Source organism: Artemia franciscana, chromosome 16 (assembly GCF_032884065.1).
Source record: "Artemia franciscana chromosome 16, ASM3288406v1, whole genome shotgun sequence".
Classification (NCBI taxonomy): Eukaryota; Metazoa; Arthropoda; class Branchiopoda; order Anostraca; family Artemiidae; genus Artemia; species Artemia franciscana.
The window spans coordinates 18,017,849-18,045,077 of NC_088878.1; the positions used below are offsets into that span (position 1 = coordinate 18,017,849).

The window sequence follows — 27,229 nt, forward strand, 5'->3', positions numbered from 1 at the left end:
GCTTTATTTGGTGGCTTAATCCCCCCGCAAAAGGCTGCGGGCATTAAAATCTCCGCAAATAATTATGTTTTTAGCATAATAGAATTACTTATATAACTGAAGAAATATGTGGCATCTGTAGTCTCCCCATTAGGATTATAAAAGATTATTATGGTATTATCCTATTATTCAGCCAATCATTAATTCCAATTCTTTCCAGATCATTTAAAAAATCTGGAAAGTTAACCTCACAAAATTTTATATTATTATTTATTATTAAAGTTCCATCAACTTCTTTTCTCCCTGATGACCTATCTTTTCCAGGATAGTATATCCTGGAGACTTTATTTGTTGGTATTCCTGAAGGCATACACTATCAATGGAATTATTATTGATAAGAGATATTAGTTCATTAAACTTATTTTCTGAAAGTGACCTTATATTCCACTGAAGTATCGAGATTTGCTACTTTGTCGCTTTAGTTTTCATATGACTGTGTGTCAATGTTTACCTTTGCTAGGAGTGAAGCAAGATCCTTTTTTGCTTGAATAATCATGTGATTAGGTATGTAGAGGTTTGCCAATTTCTTTATGATTTTTGCTTTCCGTGGCTGTTTTAGGTTCATGGACTGAACTGCATTAGAGTTTAGTATGAAGAGGCATATATTAGGTGTCAGCTTGTTTGGATTTTCATCTGGCTTGTCATTAATTAGGGTATTATTTCCTGGTAACGCTTCTGATTCATTTCTACTTGGAAGGGGTGGCCAGGCAAACCTCATCTCATTGGATGTGGAGGCTAGTATACTCAGCCTTGGCGATTCTCTTCCATAGGAATGTGAACTCGGGTGTTTTGAGGAAGGAGTCTGTGGGCGATGCTAGTTGCTTTGGGTGGGTTGAGGCTGGGTTTTCTGTGAGTAAAAGTATTGGGTAGTTTCATAAAGGGTTTAGTATGGTTTGATTGGGCTGCATTTCCTTCTAGAGTTGGAATTGGGTAAGGTGTAGCTTTCTCTGTTGCTATTTGGAGTGTTAATACTCGTTTTTTATGTGCTGGGTATAGTTTTTTAGTTGGAAGAATCATGGGGGCCTTTGCAGTTTATGACTGATTAGTTTTATAACTTCCCATTCCTTTGAGATGGGAACTCTTAAATTTACTTCAGGTTTGTAAGATTTTGCTGCATTTGTGTGTTCTAGTCTTAGACATTTTGGTCACTGGATTGGTTTTGGCTTGTAGATCTTCTGAGGTTACATTTGTCGAAAGATGAATGTCTGTCCTGGGGTAACGTTTTATTCTCTAAGTGTAAATAAGAAAAACTTGCTCGACTTTTGGCCATTAGCGTCTGGTTTGCCCAGTTGGGTGATATCTGCAACTAGGATTGGGATCTGCAACATCTGCAGCTAGGATTGGGTTACCAGTTCTGCCAGAGAGCCGTTGCTTTAGCTCCCGAATAGGCATTTCTGGAGGGATGTTGTACACAACTATTTTAGTTGGGTAGTGGTTTTGGATTTATAGAGTAGACTTTATTGGGATGTTAAGAAGGGTTTTTAAATTAAGTAGTATCTCAGCTAATTTAGAATCTTGGAGAGCTATTAGCAATGATTCATCACAGTTAATGATTAAAGAAAACATTGTTTTTAACAATTTGAAAATTGCAACCCTTATTAGAGTTATCTTCTTTATATCAAAGGCGGTATCGGGAGAAATTTGTAAGCATATTCCGATTTTTAGTGTAGGAGGAGTTGGCCAGAAAACCCTAAGACCACTCTTACTCCTTCTACTAAACTCTGTCTGAAGACCGCGCCAAACTCCCTTAAGAGCGTACTATAACGTTTCAACTTCCTTTAAAATATTTCCTGACGGCGCCTTCCCACCCCCTTCGAGGACATCCTTCTTATCGTTTGCGCAGCACAATTTTTGGCAACCTAAAATCTATCTCCAATTTAAAAATACGTTTTATTATAAGCTTCGCTGGGTTTTTTAGCCATCAAAATCCACACACCAAGCAAAAATTAGTCCATTAAAATAATATATATATAAACGTTATTAAGACACAGCCCAGCTTAAATCCTTCTTCGGCCCCATTTTTACGAGGAGAAGAGCTGGATGGAAGTCATCCGTCCGTGTAAACCGTCTATCCATCTCTCAACCATTTCTTGTTGAGGTTGATGATGAGCCTTAATCCAACTATGTCTTGAGACCAGAGTAGAGCTTGACGGAGAGAACCTTTTGTTGAGCAAATGATAGTCATTACGAGGACAGAAGATAAACATCAGTTCTGCTGCCATTTTCGTGAAAATGAACCCTTTTGCTTAACAAACTACTAACCTAGCTTTCCACCTTTACAACATCAATATTATTGCCGTAGATTGTGATGAACTTTTTGACGTACTTATCTGACATACCATACATGATTTGGTTCAGTTCAGTTCAGTTCAGTTTATTAACATCAAAATAAATGGACAACAATAACTCTCTACCCCTACAAGGCTCCATGTCCCGTCACATAGGGGTTAAAACAAAAATAAATACCAAATAAAGAGTCTCTTCTTAAAAAACAAGAAATCCAATTAAAATAATTTTGTGTTATTTTTACTTACCACTTTGTCCTCGAAATTCAAATCCAAGTCCACACCATCTCCCACCATCACAAAATCACAACAGTTAAAATTAAATAAATAAACGTGCTCAAGCCTAGTAACTAGGGATGTCGCCCTACCCCCATTATTCATCATATTATTAACATATAACAATATTAATTCAAACCAATTCAAAAATAAATTTTTTCTCAAATTTATTCCCCATTATATTTATCAACCAAAAATATTTTTAGTTGGGTTTTAAAGGCATCGAACGAGTGAATGCTACGGACAATATCAGGGAGACTGTTCCATACTTTACTACATGCTATTCGGGGACTAAAATCTGATCTGGCTGTCTTAGTTTGAGGAAATAGTAGGTGGTCATTATTGCGTAGATTATAAGAGCTCCTTGAATTAACTAAATCGGGAAAGAAAGAATTGAAACAGCGAGGCAGTTCACCATGAAGATACTTGAAAATCATTAAAGAGCAAGAGACGACATAGAGTGCATAAGTATTCAAAAGCACTTTTCGATGTCCTTTATTAAATTTGTTAACTAACTGGCGAGCCTTTTGATGAACTACTTTAATCGGATGGAGCAGAGACTGGAAAGTAGACATCCAAATCGAGTTGCAGTAAGTTAAATACGGCTGAATGAGTGAAAAATACAGGGTCCGAAGAATAGATCCAGGAAAAATGTGTTTAAGTTTCCGAATAGTCCCAAGATTACGTGATATTTTTGCTTGGACCATCTTGATGTGGTTTTTAAAAGAAAGATTCTCATCCAACAAAATTCCAAGGAAACACACGTATCTTACGTTTGGTCGAGATAAAGGTCCTTTCGAGGTAGATATAGTTGATAAGGATGGGCATACCTTGCCAGTTCTAGAAAATATTAGAAAGTGTGGTTTAATGATATTTAAAGCAAGTCGGTTAGTATCAAACCAGTGGTAAGACCGCTCCATAAGCATGTGAATTTTAACCTCTAAAGCTTGTTCCGCGTCTTCAGCACATAGGATATTGCTGTCGTCAGTGAAGGCAACTAAATCTTCATGAGGGGATGGCAGAATGTCAAAAGATGCCTCAGTATTTTCCTTTTCGTGACATAGACTACAACACGCAGAAGAAATTGCTTTCTTTACCGCTCTAAATAAATCTTTGATGTATATTAAAAACAGAGTAGGACCAAGAATCGATCCTTGTGGTACTCCATAGTCTACACCAATGGAGTTTACTGAGTCAGGGTCTATGGAAATCGTTCTATCGTGTAAATAAGAACGGAACCATGATAGGGCTGAACCTCGTATTCCTATATGAAACAGTTTATCAAGAAGGATCTTATTAGTAAGACTATCAAAAGCTTTCCGCGCATCAAGGTCAATAGCGGCTGGTATTTTTCCAGAATCTAAAGCGGTATTAAGAAAACTGATGAGTGTAGTACATGCTTGCTCCGTAGTATGTTTCGATCGAAATCCGAACTGATGATTGTGCAAAAACTCCTTAGATTGTAAAAAACTTGTGAGCCTTTTTTGCATCGGCTTTTCAAATATTTTTGAAAACACTGAAACAAGGGAAATTGGTCGGTAATTTGACAGGTCACTTCTGTTCCCAGTCTTAAATAGAACTATCCCTCTCCCAGTTTTTAGGGACCCAGGAAGCTTTCCTTTTTCAAATGGCATATTAATAAGCTTTGTTAAAGGGCTCAGAATTGAAGGGAATATAGCTTGCACAGCTTTAGTTGATATGTATTCTGGGCCGGATGATGATGCACCTTTTAAAACTTGAATGTGTCTTGCCACCTCTGATTCCAATACAAGCTCTATAACAATAGATTTAAGGCAAGGGGGTCCCATGAACTTGAGATGTTGATCTTGTGCGAGGGAAATCGCGCTTCCACCAAGTCCCTTGACAGTCTTTTCGCCAACTGAAGCAAAATATGATGCAAGGGAGTTCTTAATCTCACAAAGGCCCTCGATCAGTACCCCGTCAATATCAAGCTTCGTTAATTCTCTGTTAGCTTCAAGCTTCAAGTCTCTGTTACCGTAAATATCCGAAATCTGGTTAAGTCCGACATTCACCAGTGGACGTCCGAAATTCCTCTTTCTGTGCTTGAATTGAATTAGTGTTACGAGTCACCTTTTTCAGTCTAATGCAAGCTATGATAGTAAAAGATAAAGTTGGGATGGATTATGTTAGTTTAGGTTAGATTAAATTTGGCTATAAATATCACAAGTGGGTTAAAAACCTAAGCTAACATAACCAAACCTACTCTAATTTAACCTGTCATTATTAAACCTTGTATTAAATGGTAAAAGTTGACTGTCAATGCTGCCTAAATCTAAGGGGAAAAAGAAGGTATTTCGGACATTCACTGGTGAATGACGACATTTACAAATTTCGGGACATTCACGGTAACATCTCCACTTAATGATGTGTTAATCCTTCACGGTCCTAATTAACGTTTTATTGGCCTCTTTATTAAAAACTTAAATATGCTCTTCCATTTTATAAATAGGTTGTGTTATGTTTGCTTATTTTCTGTTTGGTGTTGACTGTAGCTTTGTTCTAATTTCTTTTTTCTTTTTTACTCTTCTTTTTTCTCTTTTTCAAGTCGATAAGAAATAAATAATTATTACTATTAATTTTTTATAACAAAAGGAAAGCTGAAAAATATTTATTTTAGGACGACTGCCTCTCTCAGCTGCGCCACACGTGCAATGGATATATCAATGGAATTTAAAGAAGCATTTTTTGGAATAGTTTATGCCAATTTTGATAGAAATGCTGCATGTTCTTTCATTGGAAATGGATCAACTAAATACGAACTTCAATTACCGCTGCGGGGGTGTGGCACAATCCAGGTAAGTAAACTCAACCCTTTTCAGATCAGGCTTAGGATGAAGGTCAATCATTTGTGGACGTTAGATAGGCTTAAAAGGTTTGAAGCATATACGAAATATGCGCAATTAGGGGGACTATTTTTGGGAAAGCAATCTGAAGTTTTAATTTTTTTATAAATGGCAATCTTCTCAAGTAGGCATAAGTGGGCTATTTATTTCCTCTTTTCTGCGAATAAAAAATAAAATCTACCACATTTGCTGCCTAGACTGAGGTGGCCAGAGAGTAACCGCGTTATACTATTGCTCATTTTGCGCATCTGGTTTTATCGACTTCAAACTACTCATCTATGTATGTATTAAAAAAAACAGTTTTTTTAATTGAAAGTAAGGAATGACATTAAAAGTTAAAACGAACAGAAATTATTCTGCATATGAAAGGGGCTGTCCCTTCCTCAGCACTTCGCACTTTGTGCTGAAGTTTGACTCTTAGTCAAAACTGTACTTTTTAACAAAATAAAAACTGTACACCTACGTAATAGGGAATATTTTCTAAGAGATACAAGTGCATGTTGCATAATAGTTTCTTGATTCTTTAAAAAAAAATCTTCTGGGCTTCTTTACTGTAGGATATCTTTGTTGTTACGTAATAGGGTCTGGGGTGTTAAATAATGGAGAGTGTTTAAAAACCCGTGAGGGCTAGAGCTTGCTTATCTCAGGATTTCTTTGGCTGTTACGTCATAGGGTTTGGGGTGTTACGTAATAGGGAATGTTTTTTAAAAGATGCACGTGTCTGTTATGTAATTGGAATCGAGGATGAAGTAATCGTGCCTCACTTATTCTATCATATGGTTTATTTCAGAATTATTTCTGCATGGAAAGGATAAACATCAACATCTTATTTTTTAAAAGTGAAGATGAAATATTCAAAGAAGACCTGCGTTCATGACAAAGTTATTGCAGCAATGAATGCTAACGAAGAGAAACACTTGAATTATAAAACAAGAGCTAATGGCGATTTTTAGCGGAAATGTATGCGTGCGTTGTTATGACAGCAATGAGTTAAATTTTTGGGGGGACCAAGAAAATTCAAGTTTTATTGAGGTGAATATTCGAGAGTAACATCACCAGAGAAGCCAACTTCTTGCCGGTGGTAACGTATTACCACTTGATAAATCTTATCACCATCACCCTGCTATTACCATTCAACGAAAGGTAAAGAGAAGACATGTGTACCCCCGCAATGTCATGCAACATATGTCTAGGTGCCTAAACTGTTACCTATGTAAATATAATGTGGTAATAGACAGAGAAACTGCTGGTAAAATAAAAAGGGCACTAGCAGAGATAATCAGCAAGGAAATTAAAGATGAATTGATGAAAAACAACATTACCAGCGCCAATGATAGTTTACCCATGGATACATTCATTGAACCATGAATCAATCTATGAAAAAGGAGTAAATTTGCTACTGGCGTGAAAGAATCCTTGTTAGTCTATAATCAGTAGTGAGAGTATCAGGATTAAAATGAATATAGTGGAGAGACAAAAAACTATATGAAAGCTTGTTAATTTGGAAAATGGTTAATTCTAGATGATCATTTTCACTAAGAGAATAATTATCTTCACACAATCTTCACAAAGAGACTGATTGACGTTATAATGAGAAATAATTCACCGTCTTTGGACTAAATGATAATGCGCATCTGTTTGAAGATTTCCCAGAGTTTCAGCTACTCCTCCTATTTCTTAGTGATCCAATAAGTGATAAGCATAAGCAAGAACTGATAGCAAAGAGCATTCATTTTTCTCAGTCGGTTACTTTTTGGCAGGAAGACCGACAATATTGAAAAATGCTTTACACCTGTCCGTTATGTTTGTATACGTTGAGAAGTTGGTGAGAATTAAAATGAACACCATGTGAGAATTTGTTCTATTACGGATGGAATTCATTATGGACTATAAGGAAAAGGTTAGATCACGCAATCTCGGTAAACTGCACAGATTATACGCAGTGAAAATTAAAGTCCTGTCTTGAAGAGATTTGTGAATCTCACACTAGAGGTTTGCTATGCGCCAATTATCACTATGATAAATGTGACTAGTGGAAAAATGCTTACTCTAGTATGATCACAAAAAATTCTAAACGTGATTTCAGTTTGTTTTTAAGAGACGGGTATCATCGTGGTTTTAAATCGTTTTGAGAAGAAGAAACCGTTCTATGCTTCAATTGATGAAATAATAAGAGAATCTGGTTTTTACGACATCACTGTGAAGATACCGGCTACTATTGTTATAATCGTACTGATTTTTATTGATAAGATTGATCACAGAAAATGATTCTTCATATGATAATTTTGTGTGCGACTTAGCTTCGAATAAGCTTATTGAAGCACGTGAATTTTATAATATGAATCAAAATAGAATTATTGACTTTACAAAGACTTATCATTAAACCTTTGATGCCTGAATTATGAAAAAAGAATGGGAAAAATATTTCGGCCGTTTCCAGGCTTCGTTATGACCTATTCCACGACAGAAATGGCAAGAAAAAAATGTATTGATAAAGATGATGAAATAAAAAAATGGTTCCCACAGGAACCATCCGGCAATCATGGCACAAAAACACTCTGATCGGCTACATAGTGTGGTAAGTCAGAAAACAATTCCTGTTGGGTGTGAAACACACTTCACATTTTACGCATTTCACTTTGGAATGAGCTTGTACACATACTCTGCATCTCTGTTTGCTCTCTATCCAAGCCGGGAAGTGCCCCTGTCCATCGAGTCTTGTCGAATCTGGGGGGCGACAAGTATAATTTCTTTTTTTCTAAGAGTTGGTATCTGCGTCACTGAAAGGTCTACCTCTCTTTGGTGTTGCCAAAGATGCACCAGATAGAAGTGCACGTGCCACATCTGTCTTGAACTGTAGCAGGTTCATTGGTTTCTGCCCAGCAGCAAGACACCTGCGGTATAAGAGCCAGCCATTCACAACGGAGAGGTCAAACAAGAAGAAGAAAATCCTCATGTACCATTTGCTCCGTGACTTGAAGTCGATCCTGTAAAGCTCCAGCAACATGTCGGCAAGATCTACACCACCCATAAAGCGGTTGTACTCCTTCACACAATATGGTCGCTTGACATCGGAATACTCTTTTCGTTTACCATCCCACCGCCTACACGTATCTTCTGGGTCTAGGGCGGCATAGGTCGAAATCAAGTGGACTGGCTTATTGTCATACCACTTCACCACAATGACATTCGACTGCGTTTCCACTCGCCAGTCGTAAGAGCCTCTTCCTCGGGCTTTCAATTTGCTGTCTGATTCCAAAGCACAGCCTTTCAACCTGTTTGCCCTCACTGTGGCCAGCGTAAGTATGCCCTGATCACTTAGTGTTTGTGCCAAGTCTAACGAGGAGAACCAATTGTCAAAGAATAGCTTGTAATTTTTGTGCTTGGGTATTCCTCTTGCAAGCCGCAGGACAAAATCAGCTCCAACTCCCAGGTCACTGACATCAACCGACCCCTTACCCGTATACATTTCAAAGTCGTAAACGAAACCACTCTCCCCAGCCCTTGAGATGAACTTATAACCCCACTTATGCGGTTTCTTGGGATTGTACTGCTTCAACGAAATCCTCTGTTTTGTCGGCACAATTTGCTCGTCTACTGCCTGGTGTTCTTCTGGGGGTATCTTCATAAAGTTATCTCTGATCATCTCTATCATAGGACGAACTTTGTGGATCTTGTCGTGCCCAGGGTCTCCTCGTGGTTTCTGGGTAAGATTGTCGTTGAAATGAAGATACTTTTTGATCTGCTCGAATCTGTCACGCGACATGGCATCAGCTATTACAGGGTAGCGCGTTTCGTTTGACCAGTAACTGCGGTATGACGGCATTTTCACTATTCCTGTGAATGCAAGGATCCCTAAGAAGCATTCCACCTCGGCAGATGAAACTCCAAATTCTTTGGCATCTTTTTGAAGAGCGTAAATTTTCGTTTGGTCACGTATATGGTTGACCACGCCTTGGTCAAAAAACAGCCTGACAAATTCCAGGGGTGTTTTCCACTCATTTCTTGGTCGACGACAGGATGATCCTTCCACGCAGCATCTGGCTGGACAAAATCCACTTTTCTCCAAGCAAGGTCCCGTCGTTTGCTTGGTTTCGAAGCAGCAGTGCCTGAGCTCGTGGCATTTTGTCTGGCGATCTCGACGTCCTCATGGTCATCCTCACTGTTGTGGTCGTCAGCTTCAATTCGACCGCTTTCTATTTCTTCTTCAATCTCTTCTTCCTGTTGGTTATTATCAGGATCAGGAAGGAGAAAACTAGGATCAGATGGGTCCTTATCTTCATCAGACAGATCTTCGAGGTCGGAGTTGTCTTCCGGGCAAAGAACAAAATTCAGAGCCTGTGCTAATGACACGGGGCGTCTTCGATGTCTTCGCTGGACAGCCGAATACACCGAATATCTTCCACAGTTTTTGATGTACTCGGAGAAGGCTGGTCCATTTCTGCACTGTAAAAAATATATTTGGTAACAGTCTAGTAGGGGAGACCGGGGTTGACCCGGACACGGGGTTGATCTGGACAGTCAAGTATGGACACCTAGCGGTTTAGTAAAAATTCTCAAAAAATCACGAAAGGTGCACCATCTACTGCCCTATTATCAAGCCAGTTTGGATCTAGATACACGCAGCCATTTGTTTGTATTTTGCAAAAAGTGTTTTTTAAGGTAAGAATTTTTTTCAAGGGTCTCTGTTTGGAGTTAATAGAGTGGACCAGGCTGCTGGATTTGCAATGACATTTTTTCAGGAGAAAAGTAGCTCACATGGAAAGATTCTAGAGCAGTTTATTGAGCGCCATCTATTTGATTTTTTTTCAAATCACTTTGACGTCGCACGAGGACACATGGGGTTGGGCCGGACACGGCGATTGGGGGTTGGTTCGGACATTTTTTTTTATCTGTCCGAACCAACCCCTAAAAGGTTGGTATTTAGGGTAGAAAATACACGGATGAATGCTTGAAAATAAGTATTTCTACTAAGCAAGTACAGCAGTTCGCATTAGGAATATATTTTAGTGGTATACTAAGCGGTCTTTGAGTAAAATCTCAGCTCGTACCAACTCCGGTGAATGGTGTGTCATTTTAAAGCTTTTTTGTCATTTTATATAGCTGAAGTACTGTTTTTTACTTTTTATACTTTTATGCATATTTGAAAAAAAAAATGAAGTCGAAATCTAATGGTTTAGCATGGTGTCCGAACCAATACTGGGGCCGTCCGATCCAACCCCGTGGGTAGGGGTTGTTTCGGACATTTCAAAAAAATGAAAAAAAATAAAAATCTTTTTTTCCTTTTTGTAGAAAAATCTGAAAAAAAATCTCGAAGGTAGTCCTAACAGATACGCATTTTATGGTGAAGTCAGAACTGGAGAAAAGTCAATGGCTTAGAAGATATGCCGTTTCTAAAAATCGCGTCCAGGTCAACCCCGGTCTCCCCTACATTGTTATTGACGACGGCAACTCCACCAGTTCTTGTCTAGATGGCTCTTCCGAGCGATAAAATTCAGAGCTATGCATGCCGGATGGTTCCTTGAAGCCACAGAACATGGTCGAGACATGGTCGAGCTCTCAAAATTTGATTCCAATGGTGTAAAGCAACTGTTTTCATGACATCTAGGCATCTCACACTTTATACGGCTTACCGTCTCATCTAGTCTCGCTACCACCGGATGGCTCCCAGAGTAACCACGACGTTGGGGGTCGTTTCTATTCTCTGGTTTTCCAGCTATATGTGTGTATGATAGCTCATCTGAACAAACAAAACGTCCTCTTTCTAAAACTTCTAGCACAATAAACAATAAAGTTATTCACAAAAAAGTATTCTCACCTTTCAGGAAAAACAAGCAAGGCTAGAGGGCACAGGTTCAAACTTCTTTACCTCACACAAGGGTGACAGATTACGGACTAAGAAAAATACAAACCTGTCTAGGTAGATCAGATTGAGACAATGGCAAACGGATTGACGTTAATAGGTCAAACGGTCAGGATTAAAATAAATTAAAAAGTTCATGGTTCCTGAGGGAACCTTCAGGCATCAAAGGGTTAAAATGAAGCTAAAGTATAGTATAGAAAATTTGACCCTGACTTTGGTTGCATATATGAGTAAAAGTTGAACCCTGACGAACTTCCGCCACCTATCGTTTTCGATGGTTACCTATATGTGGAAGAAGAAATCTAAAGGACACAGAGTCTTGTACACACAAGTTTTTTTTTTACAAACATGTAAAACATTACAAACATTTTTAAAGCATTTCATTCTCAGGATGCTGAAATTTATATTATACAGTTAGGAAAGAGTATTTTCAACTAGAAAGCCGTTCGATCGAGGATTGTCAACCTAAATGCTAAGAAATCCACTGTAAGTATATTTGTGACATAGAAACATAAAACATAATAGCTTATGAAAACCACAGCTTTTGGTTGATAAATCATATACGCGCTACCAATTTCGAATAATAGATTTTCCACTTTACTCGAGCATTTTTTTTAATGTCAGGTGTGTAGAAAGCATATGGAAGGCCAAGAGGACCGATATTGCTTGCTGTTTGCAAGATGCTTAGTCAATGTTCAGTCTTTACAGTTGATGGGCTGCTATTAACAATGATAAGGGTATTTTTAACGCTTTGAAAAAGGTCGAGGAAATTCGATGGTAAGCAATAGAATTTGTATTTGGACATATAGGGATACAAATTGAATACATTGATTATTTCATTTGTGTTCATGGGGCTAAGTCTAATAGAACACTGCCATCAGGGGTAATTTCCCAGTAGGTTTCAAATTGATTTTGTGAGATTAATTCTATACTCTCCTCCAATGATTTGAAAAAGGAACACTCTAAACACGCTGTGCCCGTTCGGACAATGGTTTTATCTTGAGTACTGGACATACCCAATACAATGATGCCATGAGTTTTAGCAAACATTTCTTGGGTTATACTCATCAGATTGGGTTATATAATCATCAGAGACAAAATTGGCCACCAAACCCTCGACGGAGAAGTCAATGGGTCTCACTTTTATATTATATGTATGATCTCTTCTCAGGATATCATATGTATTTTTAAGAATACAATCAACAAGAGCAACTACATACCTTCCATCGAATTTGATATGGGGGAGAGTTTTTCTAAGAATTGCTTGTTTTATTCAAATTATCATAGAGAGATACGAGACATTGGATAAGAATGTCATATAAAACTCATTAGACATTGTGAACGTCTTCAGCGGCCATCCAAGAATCAAAACCAGAGTTGTATACTAACCAACGAAAAGGCTTACCTTTTCGAGTCCTTAATATATTTTGAATTTGATACATTCCAGTGTTTTTAACTTTTTGCAACTCAAAATTGGAAAAACCTCCAAGAATCTCGTCATCTTTTATATCACGTAGACGATACGTCCCAGATCTAGCATCTAAGACTTTTGTACTTTAAAAAGTTCAATGAACCACAAATAACTCCCCTTTTTCATAAATATTACTTGTTCGATTCTGCATGAAGAAGTTGTTTTCTTTTAAAATCTGTTCCTTTTTTGCAAGCTAGGGCACGTACAAGTGCAAGATGTTGCTTTGTTTATTGGCAAACTACTTTTGGCGATTGAACTTTGCTTTCAGTTAAACTTAAACAAAGCTCAGATAGGAGATTAATGAATTCTTTGTCAATACCGTGTTTGAGTATAGCTTTCATGAGTTACTGTTTTGAATTACATAGGGCGGAAAATAAATGTTTTTTTTTTCATGTAGTTTCTTCATGATCATGATGGTGACTAATGGCCTTTTTTACTATTCAGGGGTAGATGTACAGTAATTTCATTGTCAAAAATATCTGTGACTGGACGCAACTCTTTGGGTGTGTTTTGATTGAGATCCAATAGAATATATCCATAAGGTCTATTAGTAGATTGATTGTATGCTGAGAGTAGAAATTTCGGTTCACCGGGAAAAATTTGCTTGTTTAAAGTTATAAGGGAACTTGAATCACGAGCAACCCTATACATGGTATAGTAAGTACAATTCAAAGGAAGCTTTCTCATACATTTGCTCTGATGAAAGAGATTATGGAGAACAAGTGTTATGGAATTTTTCCCGTGATGAGACCGTACCATAAATACTTGTAACACCTCCACAGACCATTCTTCAACGGATTCAGCTAAATCATCAATAATCAACCACGAGTGTGACTCAATAATATTAATGCGTCAAGTCCCTGTATGACTTTAACGTCTTGTTCAATACTCTTTATTTTATCATATGACTCTTGCTAAACACTATTATAATAAAAGATATTCTTCGGATTTTCCAAAAACATTTATCATGGTTTTTAATTATTTTCGTTAAAATATTTTTTTTGCCAGACATTGAAAGATCCGCAAAGAAATGATCTGAATGGAGTTTTAATTCATACATACCTCTCTCGTTGTCGAAATAAAACTAACCGAACCTAGCTTTAATCGGTTGAATAAATATTCAAAAAATAAAATACATGGTTTCTTTAAATAAATAAATGCACTACAAATTTACATAAAATGTATTTCCATAGACACTGAAACATATTTAAATGGACATTAAAAAAGCACTTCGACAATTAAAGTGAACTTAGAAAAGGGTCCCACCCGAACGCGACCAAAGGGCCTGGTGGCCAGAACGGCGACCGGAAAGTCGGTGCCCTCTACGGTGGGCAAGGGTTAAAAAACAGAAAATAGTGTAATATTAAGCAGTTTTTTAAAGTACAACGTTTCCGCTTTGCGAAAAAAAAATCATTAAAAATGTAAAAAAAAGCCTAGAAAACGACTAGAAAAATTCACTGCTAAGCTGGAGACTGAGGAAAACGGGCCCTCCTCCCACCAACTGTTGAGCTTTCTCCTGACTGAGACGTCGTCTGTACTTTATACATACGTCTCGATCTGACGTAAAGTAATGACAGTGTGGTAGTACTCTCACATCGTCCGTGCGCACATGGACTTTGTCTGATATGGATGACATAACATTTTTCTCTATTCAAACTGTATAGTTTTTGTATTTTAAAGAGCGAATCGCCATGACCTTTGCTCTTGGAACTAAAGTATTTTCTACACAGTTCCTATAAACACTCATATCAAAATTTTCCTTTATATCGTGCGAAGATACCCCCTTGCAGACTTTTTTGATATACTCAGAACATTTAGTATTTATTTCTATTTTTGTGTGTTTTTTAGATAATGGACCATTTTTGCAAAACTTAGCAATAGTTAACTGAATTGCCTTAGTAAAGCTTTGATTTAGTCAAGAGTATCCTTTACGTCAAAACGCTTAAATTTTGAAATAGCCGCTATGTAAAAAACAAAAAAATAATCAACAGATCTAATAAGTGAGCCTCCAAGATCGATATAACCCCCACCGCCTGGGGGCAAAGTCCCTAAATTATTTAAATTACCAAATTATTCACAGATTGGTTTCAAACAGTTCGTGGTAACGAAATGTAATTGGGTTGTTACTTGGGCTATTGCTAACTGAACCTCAAAAAATGTAAAAATGTATTTCTTTTTTGTGTTACTTAGTTTATAGTATGGATAGAGTGGTCTCTGCAGTTGTTTCAAAGCACAAGACATTAAAACTAAAGATCCCTATCTAGTAGTGTCTAAAGTAAATCTAAAGCAGGAATTTAAGAAGGGTGACTACCTTCTCTGTTGATTCTACGTTGATGACTCCGGAACAAGAAATCGATAGGAACTTTTTGAGAGCAGTTTGATATGAGACTGGAGAGTTTAGAAATCAAATAATATAGAAGACAGAGGGAATAATTTTAGGTAATTTAGTGAAGGAAGTCAGAAATGCAGCTGGAAATCTAGCAAAACCCTTTAAGCTAGCAAATGCAACGCAAACGCTTTAAGGTAAAAGAGAGAAGGTGTTTGTTCAAGAATTTTTTGAATAATTTAGTTACGACAGTGAACAAAAAGAAACTGTAAAGAAGTGGCGCACCTATAAACTGTCTTTTTTTTAAGTTTTTATATACTTCGGCAAGGGTCTCTCTTTACTTATAGTTCATTACCCACCAAGTGATATTAATAAGTATTTGAACAGTCATAGCATTTTCATATTTCTGTTTCATCATGCTATTTGCGTACACCAACAACAATGGAATAACCCCTCAAAAATAACAATTCATTAATTTTTATAATAAATCTTTTAGTAATAACTCAAGTTGGATTGCAAGTTATAATTGTTTTAAGTCCAAGTTTTTTCTTTAGGATCCACAAAGAGTTTTTACGAATAATATTGTGGTTCGATTTCATCCGTCACTCGAGTTGGAAGGCGATGAAATCAAGACGATCGTTTGCAGATACCCAACTCCAACTGTGATACCGCCCTCACCAATAGAACAGCCAATGTAAGTAGAACAATCATACAACGGGAGTATTTTGGATTTCTGTGTAGGGGGAAGCTGTTTACCTCCCAGTACTGTTTGCTTCTACAGCAGCTGTTTCCGAATTATAGTTAAACGGTTTTGTTAATTATTTACTATATCAATGTATTTACTCGTACTTGAAGTATTTAAATGAAGTATCGGGGCGTAAAAGCATATCTGCCCAGAGGCGTTGCTTGGGGTTGGGGAAGGGAGGGGGTAGTTGCCCCCCTCCAATAACGCAGAGGAAAATTATAATATATTTCATGCCCCTTGACTATCCGGATATGGACCCCTTTTGCCCCAAAATGCTGGAGATTCGCCCCTGTATCTGCCTATATTAAGTAAGCAGTCGGATTAACGACATTTCTTGGATACTAAGGCCCGTGCATCGGCCCTGAAGGGTGTTGCTTCAGCAAGGTTCGATCCCTGGGTCCCATATTATCAAGCCAAGGTCAAACCCATTGCACCCCTACAGGATATATTTCTACCTATAGATTAACAATGCATCTTAACTGCAAATGTCCTTGCGTTGGCTCTGGGGCAGTTGGAACCAAGTGGAACGGTAGTAAAAGCATAATGAAAAAGAAAATATATAATTTAATTTATTATTTAAAAAAATTAATTCAAATAATAAAATAAGTTAAGTTCGTTTTATTAAATATTTAATGATATTTATTCAGTTAAATTTGTCAATAGCTCAAAATCAATTTCAAATTGCTGCTTTGAATATTATCATATTATATTAGCGGCGGTGTTCATTTTAAAATGATCTTTTTTGTGAACAGAAGAGTTCCTCCCAGAAACGAGATAACTTTGTTATGTTTGATTTGCCAAGTCTAAAAAACATATCAAAAACTTTGTATTCAATGATATCTTAATTTGATATGACCTAAATTTTGATAGGACCTAAAATTACTTCAGTGAGCCTTTGAAGCCGGTTTCCACCTTCCAAGTTTCGACTAAAAACTTTCCAGTAGCTGTCGAACAAAGAATTGTTCCGTGACGCTAACTTGATACAGCCAATCCCTATTAACGCATTTTTAGGAGTAAAATTAGAAGATGATTTTGAAAAGTTACCGATAATAGTATATAACTCTTAGAACGAGGCTTAAAAATGCGATGAAAAAAAAAGATATCCAAAGATATATCATAAGTTTTCATAATTCTTCGAAATTCATCCTCAAAATTTGACAACAATTCTCCCTAACAGTATTTCGAACTGTTAGAAAATATCACTTATAATTTTTAGTAACAATTTCCTTTGAACACGTAAAATTCCCAGCTAATACGCAAAATGTTACTTTGTTAAAACAGCATCCTAAGTTGTCCGAGCCGCAAGTTTTAGCACTACTTACAAAACACTTTTTTTTACATGATCATAACAGTTATTTAAATCAAATCAATCATATTTCATTTTACCATATCGTAATTCGTAATGCCAAGAGCATTTATGCTTCAAATTGCCTAGAAAGTCAAATCCACAAATTTGATGAAAAATTGTGGTTTATTATCACGTAAATACTGATCTATTGCGGTTGACTTGGACACCCCCCCCCCTCATTTTTTTTGCCTGACTCGTGAAAACGTAACAAAATAAAAAAATTATACTTTTTTTTTAGTTTCTTTACTGTTTTTTTTTCTTTTCTCTTGTCTATTGTTTTGAATTCTTATAGTTAATCTTTCGCTCGAAATTTTTTTAAAAAATTTGTGGTTTAATGTCAGATAAATAGTGTTTTATTGCAAAATGGCTTTACACCCCCCCCCCCGACTTGCAAAAGTTTTTTCCGACTTGCAAAAAAGTAACAAAAATGAATAAAATAAACTATGCGTTTTTGTAGTTTTTTTTTACTTTTTTTTCTTCCTTTTCCCTTGTTCGTTGTTTTGTATTCTTATAGTTATTTTTTTGGTTAGAAAATTTAATGTGATTTTGTGGTTTATTATTACATAAGTAGCAATTCGTTACGAAACGACTTGACCCTTTCCTCCCCGAAATGTTTGCCCGATTCGTAAAAACACACCAAATGAATAAAAAAATTATGCGTTTTTTTTACTGTTTTTTCTCCCTTTTTCATTGTTTAGAATTCTTACAGTTATTTTTTTTCGCTCGAAAATTGGATGTGAATTTGTGGTTTATTATCACATAAGTAGTGATGAATTACAAAATCACTTTAAAGAACATTTTCAGGAAATCAAATTGTTTAATAGAATTAGTGACGGTTATAAAAATGATTTCAAGTGCAGATGAGCACAACCCATGAGGAGGGGTAAAAGATGTTTTTTTAAGATTATGTGGGGGGGCGTCAAATTTTGAAAACAAGTGAATTTCTAGACTATTTTTTTTCAACTCATCTAGGAAGGGGTCGTTGAAAAAAATTCCCAGACGGGAAATTATTGCGTTTGTAGTGAATAGATTTTAATGAGAGGGGATGTAATTTATGCAGATAATAATTTAAAAGACTTGTTTTCGAGCAGGGGAGTGTAAAAACACTTTCGCAAATTTAAATTTTAAAATCTGTTAAATTATAATTTAAAAGACTTGTTTTCGAGCAGGGGAGTGGTAAAAACACTCTCGCAAACTTAAATTAAAAAGACTTGTTTTCGATCAGGGGCGGTAAAAACACTCGCAAATACTTTGCAGAATAGTTTTATTTATACAAGCAATCATAGTTTAGAATAAAAGTTCCAACTAAATAGCGCTAGTGCTTACAACAAAAACAAGAAAAAATACGAGACTATAGCTTATTAAACACTGACAAGTAAAAAGGAACTAACGAATTGGCGAAAGGGTTTGTTAATGGAGTTGGCAATTGCATTCTCATTTTGTCAGCTGACCTTTCCCTTCATCTGGGGAACAGGGATCCCAAGTTAAAAGAGTACCTAATTTATGTCTCGACAGTGTGAAACTGGTCACTAATTTAAATTATGAATTAATCAAAATTAAATATATTTTATTTGGGAAATACCCTTATCCCACTTTTAGGTCCCTGATCTCTCCCTGAGTCGGGGTTAAGAGTAACTTTTTGTAACAACTTGTACTAAATATTTTCGTTCCATTTCATTATTGCTTACTATTGAACACTCCCTTATTCTTGACAGGTACACCTCTACCTTACAGATAGATGTGTGCAAGACAAAAAACATTTCTTTTTCAAGTACCAAATATTTATTTAGAAATAATTCCTTTTTTCTAATTTTCTTAATTGTGTAGTATTTTTTTCTACCAGGTGGTTCGCACAAAGTGAAAAAGAAAAAAAATACCATTCTCTAATTCAGTGTTAAAAAGTGTGCTTGAACTCCATTGATTTATTTTTTTGTGACGCATTTTTGAAGCTCACATTATTCCTTATTTCCGGAGAGAAAAATTTCCTGTTTCTTTAAAACCGGTGTAGCTAATGTTCAGCCACTAATTTAGGCAGACAAGAAAACAGGGTTTTTGGAGCGACAAATAGCTCCGACTTTTTAACACCTGATCAAGTTCTTAAAAAAAAGATAAATAAAATAAACAAAATTGGATTGTTTAGTATCTTGAAGATGGGGGTTGGGAAGTTAAGCCCTCCAGTTAAGGGTTTTTAGCTATGATAATTAAGCTTTCATCTCTTATGGGTTTCAAGCTCCTTTTGAAATTATCGAGTTTTTATTTGTGATTACTTTTTACTATGAAGAGTAACCTAGATATGTATTTGTCATTCCTGCCCATTTTCAATCGAAAAATCTGTTACATAAGGCAATGTCTTTCAAAACGAGATGTTTAAATCTTCAGTTACTATCTTATTTTTTACTAGGTTTTAACTATTGCTGCAGCCAAGATTTAGCCAGTAAAAAGAATACATTATTTGCGTGTTATGTTTACAAGCTGCCTCTCTATTTCCTTGAAGTTTATACATTAAAATTTATTCAAGGAATACACAATATTTTCATAAAAGAGGGATGGGGGGAGGGTCAAAACCCACAAAAAAAGAGTAATATCTAGGGCATTACTTTTTGAATTATTAAGGCAGGCCTCAGACAAATTTGGGGCCTGTGGTGGCGCAGTGGGTTTGACCTTAGGTTGGTAATACGGGACCCAGAGATCGAATCATGCTGCAGAAATGCACTGCAGGGTCGACGCAGGGACCTTAGTAGTCAAGAGGCGTCGTTAATCTGATACAATACAATACAAATTTGGGGATGGGGTTATTCAAGTTTATAGAAGATTTGTTTAAAAAATAGGAGCTCTACTTTTGGTATAGTCTCAAACCGTTTGATCGCGGTTTACCGAGCCACGGTCAAACTGCGGCTCATTTTGCGTACTATCTAAATCTCTAGTGTACTGAACTCGAGTCCCATGTCCTTCAGGGCTTGTGTTTGAGTCCCAGTGTTGCTGATTTATGAGATTTGGGACTAGGGTAGGTGCCTTGGCTCTTTAAGCATAAGTAGAGTCAACCCAGCTTTAAAGTTAATCTGTGTTCTTGGAAAAATCTGGGGAACTTAAACAGGAAGGATTTGCGGAACCGCAATATGGCTTTGTCCAACCCCCATTGTACCTCCTGGCCTAAAGGCTTTTAATTACCTTTTGAGGTCATTCCAACTGTCATTTGACGGTTACTTCAGCCTCTAAGTAGCCTCGCCCCTGACATGCTGGTGATATACATTAAGTTTTTTTAATATAAGACATCAGGTGAGGTAATAGTAAGATAACTAGGACTAATGTTTAAGTTCTTTTTCCACTTTTCTATGCTTGAAATGGATCCCAGTTACTGTTATCTAGCTTTCTGGATGAAAATAAACTGTATATGTACTGTAATGATGTGTTCGCTAAATACAGATTAATTTTTCAGATTACAGCCAGCCCCACCTCCTGTCGTCCCACCTCCAATGCCAAAATTATCTGAAGCTGGTTTAATCCTAGTGTTTTGTGCCATCCTCTTCCTTGGCCTCTTACTTCTTGGAATTGCAGGCGCTTCATATTGTGTCAAGAGAAGAAACATAAAAATTGTTCGCCTGAGACGTTCCCCTTCACTAAGCTCCGATACCACAAAAATAAGCACTGATTTGGGTACTCTACCCTTTTTTAATGGCTTAAAAATACCCCGTGCTCACACTGTTGACTTAAGTGACATGGAAGATATACTGAATGGTACTAATGGGTATCCTAGTGATGGGGCCTATCCGAGCGACGACATTAGCCATGAGGAAGCACCTGGAATTGTTAATGCAGCCTATTACAGAGAACCAACTGTTCTTGGATCTGAGTATTCAGATCATTTCCCTGATTCAGACTATAGTGTTGTTAATGACTTGACGAAAACAAAACGTATTTTTGACGTAAATGTTAATGTTAAGCGGGCTCAAAGTGTGGTTTCTGGTACGGACTATAGTGACTTTAGCATAACTAGATACCCTGAAGTAAGAGAAAAGAGAATATCTTCAAGAGCTGTGTCAGAGCCCGAGCACACATCGACTCCAGCGCCATCTGAATATCCTAGTGAATATCGGGAGGCTTCTGTGTTCATGGGAAGCAATGATGTTATGGAAAAAGAAAGAATATGTAGGAGTGGAGTAGAAGAAAATATCAGCGCTGGCAGCACTATGGCTGATGACATACTCCCTATTGTTCCCCGACAGGAAGCAGATACTGTGATCCACGACGCTGATGACCTGATAGATAAGAAAATTGTCGAAACTCGAGTGTACGAAGATGAAGAAAAGATAAAAAGACGAACTATTGAATATTACAAAAAGAGTAACCCTAATTTTAACGTAAAAATACGAAAGGCTGCGAGGCCTCCAAGCACAATGATGGAGTCCATTGTCGAGTCTGATACTGAAAATGAAGAAACTAGATTTAAATCTAGAACACCGAGCACCGTTTACTCGGATAAAAAACAAAAAAGAAGCCAGATGGTATCCCTAAGGGATAGTGTCGAATCAACTGACGATGTAGTTGTGAAGAAAACAATCATAAACAATGAAATCGAAGAAGTAGAGAGATTAAGAAAATTGGCTCCATCGTTGAAACCCGATTTTGATGTTAACATTAAAAAACATCGTACGCCATCTGTTTATGATGAAAGTGATGTATCTGATTACGAAATGTCCCTTTCAAAACCCAGAGTAAATATACCGCCAGATTTTAATGTTAACATTTTCAGATACCCCGAATCTTCGGTGTATGATGAAAGTGATGCCTCTATTTATGAGCCACCGGAGCAAATGAAGAACCATATGCCTAGCCATAGTGAAAGCAATGACAACCCTTTCAATCAACCAAATTACCGAGGGCCACCGAGTAGAAGCAACCCAGATTTTGATGTTCAAATTAAAAAGCGTCCACAGTCGACAAACTATGACGAAAGTGATACAGACTTCGACGAAAAAACTTCTATAAAAGAAGAGCCTGGAATTTCTCAAAATCAACATATTGCATCTTTAACCTCTGGTGAGTCATTGACTGAATATAATCCTAGCTTCAAGGTCAAAATACAGAAATACCACGATCCTTCAATTTATAATGAAAGTGAAACAGATTGGGAGCAAGCACCACCTATCACTCATAAATTAAACCACGTCGCAGAGCCAAAGAAAACGAAGGAACCGTCTATTAATTTAGAAGAAATTGATGATTCTTACATTCAGAAAATGGAAAGTTACAAAAATATAGAAGAAGAAGAGAGATATAGAAGAGTAGAGACTTTTAAAATGGCTCCAAAAAATACAAGGAATGTAACAGAGGCCCAAAATCCTGTTCTAACTGATCCAACTCAGCCAAAATTTGATGTCCAGATTCAAAGAAGACAAAGAACATCAAGCTCGGCTCCAGACTCAGTCACAACCTACATTACAGAGCACAGAACTCCAAGCTCTGTAATGGAGCCAAAAACCTTCGTTGCTGAAGATCACTTTGAGCCAGCAAGACCGGACTTTGATGTCAAAATAAAAAAATATTCTAAGACATCCAGCTCGATTCCAGACTCTAAGACGACATATTTTGATCAGATGGAGCCATTTGAGGAGGAGCCAATCAAGCCTGAATTCAATGTCAATATAAAAAAATATCCAAAGGCTCCAAGCTCATTACAAGGCTCTGTTACAACATATTCAGAACCATCAGTTACAAATTGGACAGAGCAATTTGAAGAGCCGATCAAGCCAGATTTTGATGTCAAGATTAAAAAGTACCAACGAGCTCCAAGTTCTATTCAAGACTCTGTAACGACATATATGGATCACATTAAGGAATATTCAGAACGAGAATCAGAACCGGCTGACACAGATTGGAATGAGCAAGTCGAAAAAACCATTAAGCCAGATTTTGATGTCAAGATTAAGAAGTATCAACGTGCCCCAACGTCTATTCAGGACTCCGTAATAACATTTATGGATCAAATTAAGGAATATAATGAGCCAGAAGAGCCATTAACGGAGGAACCTGAGCCATCGACGGAGCCAGCTAGAGCATCGTTTGATGTAAAAATTAAAAAATATCCAAAAGCGCCAAGTTCTGTAAGAGAATCTGTTGCATCAACACAAATGGATGTATTCAACCCGTATGATGAGCCAGAGAGACCTGATTTTAATGTAAAAATTAGAAAATACTTACGAGCTCCAAGCTCTGTGCCAGAATCTATTGCATCAACAAATGTTGAATATCAGGAAGATCCAGGGCGTCTTACCCAGCTTTCAACTGAATGCGTTGATGATACTCACATTTACAATCAAACAGTCTCCAAATTTTATGAGGATGAAGAAAGAATAGTAAAAAGAGAAATTACGAAGCGGATTAAACCCCCAAATTGGGATGTCATCATTCGAAAATATCCGAAAACGATTTCAGAGCGACCAGAAAGTGTTACCGATTTAGAATCGATCGACTCTAAACAAAGCCCATACGAAACAGAGTTAAACGCTCACGACGTTGGTATTTTGGATTTGTGGAAAGACATGGAGATGAGGAGCGTAGGAGAAGATGTTGTTGATTACAGACAAGTTGAGCCTGATACCATCAGCCAATATAGTGGGTAAGTACCCCATACATTAAAATTAACCCCATACATATACTTCTTAATTATGTTGAAAAAAGAATGATCTAGATTACCACTAATTGTGGCTCTTAAGAAGAGTCTTCCCGAAGAGTTGTGCACTCCTATTTGAAAATATGTTTGGGTCGTGTTAGTAAATTGTTAAAAATTTATGCTCTTGTTATCGGATGTTTGTCAACTCTCATCAATAATAAATTATAAAATATTTTTTTTCTCAAGGATGTGCTATTTTTAAACGCGTTGCTTAACTTCGTCTATTCTTTGCTAATATAATGTATGGATCCGTTAGTGTGAAGTAAAAATGACAAACGCAATTTCGATACCTCAAAATTTGCTAAAAAACAAAGAATAACTTAGCACGAAAAAGCTGAAAAAATTATGAACTATTTCTCTCTCTCTCTCTCTCTCTCTCTCTCTCTCTCTCTCTCTCTCTCTCTCTCTCTCTCTCTCTCTCTCTCTCTCTCTCTCTCTCTCTCTCTCTCTCTCTCTCTCTCCCTTTCTCTCCCTTTCTCTGTTTTTTTTCATTCTCCCTCTCTCTCCCGCACTGTTTTTTACGTAACTAAATTTTGTTCTCCAACGTCTGAGGAATAAACTTTATTTCAAAATATATGTAGTCATCTGATGAAAAGCGCTATGAAACCTTTTTTTATTTCAAATCTTATATCTTTTCTAGGTACACAAACAAGTCCAGTGTTTATCCTAGATCAATGGCAGATCGCTCTCACGCGGAAACGGAAATAGTGGAAATCCCCTTCCTAGAAATAATCAAAAAAGATCCAACAGGAAGTGACGATAATCGAGCAGAATTACAAGAGCTCCCAGGATCAAGTACCAGACGAATCAAAGCCATGGGGTCTCCGAAATCGTTCCAAAAGATGCGTAGCTCTAGAATAACCGAAAGATACTATGAAGAGAGATCCCAAAATTTTATCTATGGTAGATTCAGAAATACTGAGCCAGAAAATATCAGTTCAGGACCAACAAATGATGCTGGTAAATCGAGTATTGGAAAATCATTAGCTAGAAGTACATCTGAGTTCACTGTAGAATGGACACCAAGATTATTTGAAATGGTTTCAGATTCTGAGAGTTCTAAACATGCGGATAAATACTCTGAGAGTTCAGATATGGCGGAAAATAGATTTTTTAATAGAGCAGATAGCGATGAAAGTGATAATAAGTAATTACTATGATCTAACCTGTGTCTACTTCGGTAGGTAGGTAGCAGAAACCTCGTATCTGCACTTTTTCAGAATATTTCAGTTGAGCAGAAAACTTCTGGAAACTGAATATAAATAACTAACTGAATAAAACTGAAAAAAATATAAATAAATAATGAATAAATGTAAAGAAATAATGACTGCCTTTTGGCCAAATTACGAGCATATAAGCTGAGGTTGAGACACTCAGTAAAATCACTATCACAAAATGCAGATACGACGTATTTGCTTCTCTACTGACAATGCAAACTACATTAGGCTTCTTGCTATATTTTTACTATAATATCTAAATTTAAGAGTCTATAGTTCGTCATTTTTTTTACCTGACCCTCTTTTGCATAAAAAGCATCGTAATTCTTCGTTTTTCTATAAATAAGGCACATGCTCTAAGTCTGATTTAGTTCACTGTTCGCTTGGATTGGGAGCTTAACGGAGTAAGCTTTTAATTAAAGAATCTTGTATGTGTTTTATAGCGTTAAATTTTTTAAGGGGGAGAAGCTTAGGAAGAATCAATAACGTTATTGTCGCGGCTATAGATTGTATCTGACACTTTCAAACCCACAAGGTAATCACCAAAAACAATTTTCTAGGCAGTTCTCAAAATTAAACAGCAACATACAGAAGGAAAAATAGACAAATTTTTTCTATAAGACAATGGAATGCGAACTTTAAATGAATGTATCGACTCTATATCCATAGGCTGTCCTCAGCAAAATCTTTTAAAACACTTCTAGCATCATTACTCTAGGGGAAGTTAAAGGCTGAAGTTCCTCTAGAGTTTAGGTTGAACTTCCCTTAAGTAATGATGCTAGGATTGTTTTAAAAAGATTTTGTTTTAATGATCATGTTTTAATTCGAGTTTCTTTTTCTTTTCATTTGTTTTGCTGAGGACGGCTCTTGGACATAGAGTCAAAATATTCATTTAAAATTTTCTTTCCACTGTCTTATAGCTGATTCGCTACTTGAGAGATCCCTAACAAACAATCTGTTTTTGGCAATTTTTTTCAAACGTATCAAAGTGACGGATACGACTTTTAGGCCTCATGTCGATGAAAGGAGGAATTTTCTTCCCAAACTCTGCTTTATCTCTTTAATATTCCATCTTTAACTAAAAAAAATATTAAATATCTGTAATCCATAAAATATCTGGGGTTAATATAAATCCATGAAATAGGAACAACCTTTTGAAGTTATATCAATGCATGTTTGAGAAGTGTGTGGTATATAAATGCATGCGAAATGTTTCATCTGTCCATTTAAACTATTTTCACACTAATAAGTATTTTTGAGAGAAGGAACTATTAGAATATATCGATGAAAAATAATTTATTGAAGGTAAAAGAGTATGCGAAAGCACTTAAATTGGAATTGCAAGTTCTTCTAATAGAAAAAGAAAAAAAAACACCTTAACTTGGATTACTATTTAAAGTCATAAGAGTAAATACAAATTACCTAAAAAAACAACGCTGTTTTCTCTTTATTGTTACTTTTTTTAGACAATTTAATCATTTTAGCTTAAAAATCACCCTAACCTGAATTGTATTATCGTTTTATAAACTAGCCAATGCTCTGCAAATTAATATAGGCCAAGGTTTTTTATTATCAATACAAGATCAAACTTTTTTCTCATACTGACCAGTCGTTCGCATAGCGCCGGTACCAATTTCTTGATTCTCTGCCCTTAGTGGGGAGTGCTATGCATGACGGATAGTGCCACGTTAAGACATTTTCCGCTGTATCCAAGCGATTCTTTATCTTTAATAGAAATCCAAATTCTGAAAAACATATTTAGCTGGTTCTTGAATATTTATCGCTCCCGATATAACTCCGTGCTGTCAGGTGTTTTGTAAGTTGTTTTTATTCTCAGTATCGTCACTTGTTATCGTCAAGATTTTCCCCTTTATCAGAGATGTGATACAAAGAATATACAACAAGCCATTATAAGAATTTCTAAGCATCACTAGGAAATTACCTCTTATTTTACATACTTCGCGAGAAGTGGCTTAGAGCCTACGATTTTCCTAGATCTTAATCAAAGATTTTTTTTGCTGTATTATTTTTCAGGCAAACCTTTGAAGAGAGCGTAAAGAAATATTGCCTGAAGCTTCCTCTTATCAGGGAAAGATTTTAGTCTACAATAGCACAGCTTCAGTAT

The 27,229-nt window shown here is 36.6% G+C and overlaps 1 protein-coding gene across 3 annotated transcripts in view; it reads left to right on the forward strand.

The window, feature by feature from the left end:
* The window catches only part of LOC136037155 (uncharacterized), an 82,289-nt gene extending 57,070 nt beyond the window's left edge, over positions 1 to 25,219 (forward strand). For all 3 annotated transcript variants that reach the window (XM_065719674.1, XM_065719676.1, XM_065719675.1), the window contains exons 4-7: positions 5,239 to 5,416; positions 15,679 to 15,818; positions 20,654 to 23,833; positions 24,528 to 25,219. In XM_065719674.1, coding sequence (XP_065575746.1) covers positions 5,239 to 5,416; positions 15,679 to 15,818; positions 20,654 to 23,833; positions 24,528 to 25,038 — 4,009 coding nt within the window. In that variant the 3' untranslated portion in view covers positions 25,039 to 25,219. The remainder of the gene's footprint in view (positions 1 to 5,238; positions 5,417 to 15,678; positions 15,819 to 20,653; positions 23,834 to 24,527) is intronic.
* The last annotated feature ends 2,010 nt before the right edge of the window (positions 25,220 to 27,229 follow it).